This window comes from Formica exsecta, unplaced genomic scaffold, assembly GCF_003651465.1.
Source record: "Formica exsecta isolate Colony F162 unplaced genomic scaffold, ASM365146v1 scaffold122, whole genome shotgun sequence".
NCBI classification, from domain to species: Eukaryota; Metazoa; Arthropoda; class Insecta; order Hymenoptera; family Formicidae; genus Formica; species Formica exsecta.
Window position 1 is genome coordinate 1,871,324 of NW_021848556.1, and position 7,771 is coordinate 1,879,094.

Here is a 7,771-nt window from a genome sequence, read left to right on the forward strand (position 1 = left end):
TATATATATATATATATATATATAAAAGCACTAATTTTATATACGATCGTATAAATACACTTAATGTACTAATTAAAACCAACACGTAGCAAGTAGCCCGGCTAGCTCAGTCGGTAGAGCATGAGACTCTTAATCTCAGGGTCGTGGGTTCGAGCCCCACGTTGGGCGACCATTTTTTTTTAGCCTTTTTCAAGATAATTTTTTTTTTTTAGAAAGTAATAAATTTATCCGTTAAATATATATGTAAAGAAGTATGTATTATACTAAAATTTTTATGAAAGTTCATGCAAAAGTTCGTGAGAGAAAAGATATCTTGAGAAAGATAAACAATTATTTTGCTAAATGTATATTACAACCATTCTTTTTAGCCTTTTTCAAGATAATTTTTTTAGAAAGCAAAAAATTTATCTGTTAAATATCTATGTAAAAAAGTATTATATTAAAATTTTTATAAAAATTCGTGCAAAAGTTCGTGAAAGAAAGGATATCTTGAGAAAGATAAACAATTATTTTGCTGAAAGTATATTACAAGATTTGACAGAGAATTGTTAAATAATACATAAAATTACTGGATCCTTTATATATATAAGGAAAAGAAGAATTTTGGAGAGAGAAAGCAAAAAAAAATTTCCTAGCAGAACGTGGTTTCGATCCACGGACCTCTGGGTTATGGGCCCAGCACGCTTCCACTGCGCCACTCTGCTTGTTGGCGAGTGTTCCTCTAAACTTATAGTAATTATAATTTCGATAAAAAGTATGTAATAATTTAATTATAATTTATTTCTATTACTTTAAACTTTAATTTAGTACAATTGAATTATGGTACATGTTGTATATATTGCATATTCGAATTATAATAGTACTAAATATAGTATATGATAATTTTGTCTTTATGTGTGTGTGTATGTATGTAGCAATTGTTATACTAATTATTTATATTAGTGTAGCAATTGCAAATGAAGAAATAAAGCGTGTATATATGTGTATGTGTGTGTGTAAAAAAAAGATATGAGACATCTATTTATTTTTTTATTTTGCATATTCTCAGAATAATTTTAAAATATATCTTTATTTTATTACTTTTGTGATGACTATACTAATGTAAATTAAGTTATATATATACTTCATTATATTATTTCTTTATTTATTTACTGCATATGTTCTAACTTTTTCCTATTTTTACAGTTGCATCCAAAAGGCACAATCGCTCTATTCATAAAGCGTGGACAATCGCAGTTTAAAAGCGATCGTGTGTTATGGGTAGGATTCAGGTAATGTACGCAATTCTACCAATATAAGTCACCAGTCACCAGTCCGTCTCGTGACTCAGCCCGGTGAGGCAGCATAACTATAAGCGTGATCTAACAGGTACGAACGTGTACGTTCTAGTCGCTGACCGGGGAATGCTTGATGGTTCCGGATGCCATGTCTGCATTGTACGGCACGTGCGAGGGACAATCGATAAAAAGACGTTAACGCAATCACGGAGGACATGCGTTCGAACGTCATATATCAGAGGCTGCATTTTTTGCAATGTTTTCTGCGTCACACTGACAAATGCATTTTATTATTTATATTGGATTCACGCATGGAAGTCTTAGCGTCTACCCCATTGATATCGCATAAAAGATATATATTGTGTAAACATACAGGAGTTGAAACTGTCGGTGAGTTAAATTTTCGATAACGCGGGAAAACGTATATCTCATTGTCAATCATCGCGAATATATTTCCGCGAATCGTGTTGTTACCAATAAACATGAAAGTTGTTTTTGTGTGTCTGTCAATGTTGAAATCTGATCCCGCCGAGATTATAACGGTCTGCATTGCTGATCTCACGAATTTTTCGAGTAATCTAATTTCGCGTGCTCTAAGCAAATCTTCGAATTCGTTTGAATTCGAGATTGCACACAAAACAATTAGAAATTGTTCGCTGTAAGTTACAAATTTATTATGTGAATAAATGCATAGCCGCATTTATTTAATCGTTACACGATTATTAGTTTATATAACGTCAAATATCGATGTGAAACAATGGAGATGATGCTATGATAGAATATAATCCACGTTAATTTGAAAAATTAACGTTTCTAAAAATATATGCTTGGAAAATAATCTACATTATATGGTCCTACAAATCTTTTCTTTTATAACTTAACCGACAAAGCACAGATGGCGGTGTCGGTATCGTTTATTGCGGGAAATCAAATAAACGGATCTTCATAGTATCGATTTGCGCGTCGAAATAAAAATTCTAAACTCATCTCGACAAGAATCTGTAAAATTTTTTTGCAATCGAATTAATTATTCTTTCCCGTTTTATTTTACAGTTCTTCCTTCGCTACGATGAAACCTAACCGCAGTATTTTATTCGCAGCTTGATCGAGGTATAGAGCGACATAACTGTTCGCGGAATAGATTAGCGGCGACCATGTTTTTCGAGAGGATGATGCAATCGATGACACATTCCGACCGTATCGTCGTGTCACCGTGTAATTTCTCGAACGTACGGATATTTTCCCGGATGCACAATCTCAAGCCGCCGAGATCGAAGTCCGCCTCATGGATCGGCGGAATTCGAGCTCCCTCGAGAGTATCGGCTCGCCATTTCCACGGACTTTAGTCCGCTCGTAGGTCGGGCGAAAGTCGCCAGCTGGTGAGAGCTATTTTGAACGGCGACGTTGCCACGTTTGCTCCGCCGTCTCGTCGCCGTCGTCATGATCGAACAAGTTCAAACACGTGCCCCCATGTTTTGCTCGCTCGGCATAGAGATAACTGCGAGGCGAAACGACGCAGCTCCTTTTTATCCGGCCATTCGTTCGCTCTTGCCGCTCTTGGGCTTTTTACATACGCACGACCAGTCACCGCGCCAATGAGGTCGCCGTTTCGCTGAAATTTCCGTCCCGTTCCCTTCGCTACCGCGCCAAGTACCGTTGAAAACGGAAGGGCTATATCGCGTAAATATGCAATAAACCTATCCTATCCAAGCAGCATATATTACGCGTAATATCGGTTAAAAAAATCGAATTTTAATGAAGGCGAAACGCGCTGCAGTATAAAATATCGGGCATATGATATGATATTGACGCGATTTCGAATCGCGCGATGATCACTCTGGACAATTTTTCCAGGTGCGTTATTCTCGGTCGCAATCGGCCGAGCTGGACAAGAAATCAGGTTGCCGCTCGCGGCAACGGCGAGAGAGCACAGGAGGAAATGTGGCAACGTAGCACGACTGCGTGAGCGGAGATGCGCGGCATGAATAGCACCGACATCTGACAGGCCACCGCATCGACGCGGGGATATGGCGGGAAGGAGGAGGGGCGGTTTGACGTGTGCGACAAGAGAGAGAAAGAGAGAAGAGGGGGAGCTTTGTCGACTGGCGAGCGCGCGCGGAGGAAAGGGCGCGTAAAAGTTTCCGCAGCGGTGGGGATGCTGCCGAAGGTGCGGCGCGATGACGGGGTTAGGGGAGACGCGCCGCCGGCTGGTCACAGCCGTAACATAACCAAGGTAATGTTACTGGATGAGCTGCCCGCCCGCGGGGACCTTTTGAAAATTTTGTAAAACGCTCTAGTCTTGAAACGTGCGCGTCACCTCTTAATCCGGCTTGGTTCTTAATCTTATTTATTCCCTTTAACCGATATAAAAAGAAAGTCGATTTAAAATCTCATTTAGTTGCGCATTTTGTGCCTGCTGTTTCTAAAACAAGCGATGTTTATACGCGTGGAAAAGAAAGAAAAATGAATGTGAGAAAGATTATCTTTACAGAGATTTTTTAGATTTGATATTTCTAGCTTGAAACTATTTTTAATCTATTTTCAAATGCGATTTTTGTTCGAAAGTTGAGTCTCTTTGTCGTGCGAGAATCGAGCGTGTCAGATAAATAAAGCAAAAAAATGAATTCAAACTTATCGATAAGTGAGTGTCATCTCGAGGGGCGACGCGCCTCGACGATGATTCGAAATAAAGATCAGAAGCCACGTTTAATCGGTAGATAAACAATTATCGCGGGTAAATCAATTTCGAGCGATACGCGATCATTTATTCTGCGTTTTCTCCTTGAAGCAAATCGGTATAATCATATCAGTTCTCTCGAACAGAGACGAGTAACGATACCATAAACATCGTGTCTCGATTTTTCTTTTCTTTCACACACTTTCTCCTATTTTTAAAATTTCGTCGTTATCTATTTAACGCGAAAAGAGAAGGAAACTTTGTATATGAAACGCAAGATAAGTCTCTCTCCTTTGAAAGATGTTTTGTTCGTCACGTACACACGTACTTTTCAAGACGTCAAAATAAACTCCGCTCACATTGTCCTTTTATATACATCGTTGTGAACGAAGTCTAACGACCGCGAACTTCGCAAACTTCAGAAACGCTCTCTTATCTCCTTATTTATCTTGGGTAAAGCGCATTTCTAACTCGCCGTCTTACTGCGACCAATTAGAGGATTGCTAGTAGGGGAGGAAGCACGTGGCAACGTGCGAAGTAATTGGACATAATGAGAAGGCAAACTGGAAATATATTGTTGCCGGACACGGGGGCTTAAGAGAGACCTAAAGTCCGCATCGTACGTCGTCGATTTATTCCGCCGTCGTCTACTCTCTCAATCAACATCTCGGACGGCTAACTTTCAAGGCTCCGCGACGCTCGACGAGGCTTTCAAGCAAACGCGTGAGAGAACGTGTATACGCGCGTTTATCCTTCGCTAACAATGCCCGTCTCTTTATAAACGGTCACGGTGTGACGGCGAGAATATGTCGATGGCGAGGGAGAGAGAAAGAGAAAATCTCCGTCTTCCTCTCTGCTCTATGATAAAACGCACCGGCGATCATTCATAATGATAGATCGCGATCGACATATTCGAAAACACGCGCGTGCATTCCAAAATCTTCCGCTCTTTAGCCGATTCTCGAGAAACGTCGGCTGCGCTCGTATCGGTGAAATCGTACTAGACGAGAGGCGCGCAGAGGAGGGGAGAGAGAGAATGTGCGTATACATGTGTGTGTGCGAGGTCGTTGGTAAGTGGGGAAGAGGGAAAGGAAATACCCCTCTCGCACGCTCCAGCCGTTCGCCCGCCCGACTCCCAATCCCCACCGCGTCGCCCTCGTCGTCGACCGCAACGTCACCGTTCCCCGCTCCCACGGATTGCGCGGCGCGCGCGGACCTGCCCAGTAAATGCGAGGTTTCCGTTCGGTGTTTGTTGTACGTGCCAGTGAGAGAGTGCTCACGTATACAGCCGCTTTATACGGGCAGTTGTACGTATCTCGGCTTCTCGACGACGTCGTCGTCGTCGTCGTCGTTACTGAAAGGATCATCCTTGGGCATCACCATGCCGCTGAGTATCGGCGTTAATCTGCGGGTAACCGGCCACTGTAATCAGGGCGGCCGCAAATACATGGAGGACATGTTCTGCGTGGCGTTCCAACCGACACCGGACGACAAGGATCTGGAGTACGCGTTCTTCGGGATATTCGACGGCCACGGTGGCGGGGAAGCGGCGACGTTCGCCAAGGAACATCTCATGGACAGCATCGTGAAGCAGAAGAACTTTTGGAGCGATCGGGACGAGGACGTGCTACGGGCGATCAGGGACGGATATATGAACACACATTACGCGATGTGGCGGGAGCTCGGTACGAGATATTGTTGCGTCTCGTTGGCGCGCGCGACGATTCTTTGAATTTCCACGCGAGCTCGGAGCTGCCGACGAGGACACCGTTGCAAGATACGATCTCCCGCAACGGCGATTCTCCCGGTTCTCCGTCGAGAATCTCTGTCATCGTCCCGCGTATTTCCCCCACCATTGCCGCCATCGCGACTAGGCCTGATTAGGTTAGAGGTTTAGGTTATGTAACTTCCGAGCTAACCTGGAAATTCGAGATCAAGGAGCGGTAGGATAAACGATGCGACGTCGCCTTTTTACGTTGCCTCATCGCGAATATGAGTCGCGGCAATTTCCGCGGCGATATCGTCGCGCGCGCATAAAGCGTAACAGACACGTTGACGCTCTGCGTTCTCGGCGACCTTGGTCGCTAGAAATGTAGCTTTTTGTGTAATAATATCGCGACTGATATATGTCTTGACCTGGTGCTGTTTTTCGAACAGATAAATGGCCAAGAACCGCATCCGGATTGCCATCCACAGCTGGCACAACTGCCAGCATCGCATTCATACGGAAAGGCAAGATTTACATAGGTCACGTGGGAGATTCCGCTATTATATTAGGCTATCAGGTGGAAGGTGATCTTCAATGGCGAGCAAAAGCTCTGACAAAAGATCACAAACCGGAGAGCGGGCCAGAGATGACACGTATACAGGAGTCGGGAGGAAAAGTAGTTAGTAAATCTGGTGTTCCAAGAGTTGTATGGAATCGACCTCGTATAGGGCATAAAGGTCCAGTTAGAAGATCTACTCACATGGACGAAATCCCATTTCTCGCGGTAGCCAGATCTTTGGGTAAGTACATCTGAATATCTTCAAAAAATGATATTTCTTGCGGGTACAAAAGAATCTAACCAAAAATTTGTTTTAGGTGATTTATGGAGTTACAATTCTGAATTAAATACTTTTGTCGTCTCTCCCGAACCAGATGTCAAGGTTATTCCAGTTGATGTCAAGTCACACCGTTGTCTCATTTTTGGTACCGATGGTTTGTGGAATATGTTATCACCACAAGCTGCGGTAGCAATTGTTCAAGCCACAGATAGACACAATGAAAAACATTTAATAGCATCTCAACAGACTGGCAATAGTGTAAGCATGCTCTATTATTATAGTACTAATTATATATATAAAAGTGCCAAAATATATTAAAATATATGAAATATATTATAACAAGTTATATTGATAATTGATATATACAAACTTTTTTGATAGGCTGATTTACAAATGTGGATAAATCCTTCAAAAAGTCTTGTGGACCGTGCATTGGAGAGATGGTCATCAACTAGATTACGGGCAGATAACACCAGTGTTGTAACATTAATGTTAGATCCATCGGGGCCATGTCGCAGTGAGGTATATATACATATATTCTTATATTTTTTAATATTTTGAAAATATAACCAAAATTTTATGCATTATTTTATGTATTATTGCAATAACACATATGAAAATTTTATGATAAAATTAAAATTGTTTATACTTTATTATACTTGGAGTAAAACAAAAATAAGTAGTGTTATTTATAAAATATAAAACTGTTAATACTTTTTATCTGGAGCATTTTGTTTTTGTTTAAGGTACTGTTTAATCAAAAGAAGGATCGTGTCATACATCATGGAACACACGCACCAACTACAACGATGGTACCCGAAAACATCGAGAAAGTCAATTCAAAAGTAATATCGCCGTGCATGCCGTTATCGCCGCCAAGCATTTCCACAAATCCCGATATTTCTACGAATCCCAATAGTGATACCAAACAACCGGACTCATCAAATGGAAATCAGGAAATCGTCGATCCGATGTTACAATCGCAGACAATTTTGTACCCCGAAAAATCAACTTCGCCAGAGATTGATATTTCCTCGGAATTACGAGACACTGCGAAGGACAAAAGTATTGAGACTACTGATGTCGGCGAGAGTATCCAGGTTGCCGAAATCTCCTCTAGCCAGATGCCGGAAGAAACTGGAGAACCGGAAGATAAGACAACGGATAAAACCATTCTCGATAAATTAGAAAATTTCGAAAACGAAAAAAAGCAAGTAGCTGAACAGAACGAAAACGAGAAGGTAAAAATTGATAATACACAGATTCTTCC

At 41.6% G+C, this 7,771-nt stretch overlaps 1 protein-coding gene and 2 non-coding genes across 3 annotated transcripts in view; 2 read left to right on the plus strand and 1 right to left on the minus strand.

The window, feature by feature from the left end:
• Positions 1 to 95: 95 nt before the first annotated feature.
• Positions 96 to 168, plus strand: Trnak-cuu. Its single transcript has one exon. It is a non-coding gene; the product is annotated as a tRNA-Lys (tRNA).
• A 464-nt stretch (positions 169 to 632) lies between these two features.
• Positions 633 to 704, minus strand: Trnam-cau. The gene has a single exon. It is a non-coding gene; the product is annotated as a tRNA-Met (tRNA).
• Positions 705 to 4,897: 4,193 nt separating this feature from the next.
• The window catches only part of LOC115245022, a 7,908-nt gene continuing 5,034 nt past the window's right edge, over positions 4,898 to 7,771 (plus strand). The window contains exons 1-5 of the mRNA XM_029823083.1: positions 4,898 to 5,639; positions 6,112 to 6,462; positions 6,539 to 6,759; positions 6,883 to 7,023; positions 7,248 to 7,766. Coding sequence (XP_029678943.1) covers positions 4,991 to 5,639; positions 6,112 to 6,462; positions 6,539 to 6,759; positions 6,883 to 7,023; positions 7,248 to 7,766 — 1,881 coding nt within the window. The 5' untranslated portion in view covers positions 4,898 to 4,990. The remainder of the gene's footprint in view (positions 5,640 to 6,111; positions 6,463 to 6,538; positions 6,760 to 6,882; positions 7,024 to 7,247; positions 7,767 to 7,771) is intronic.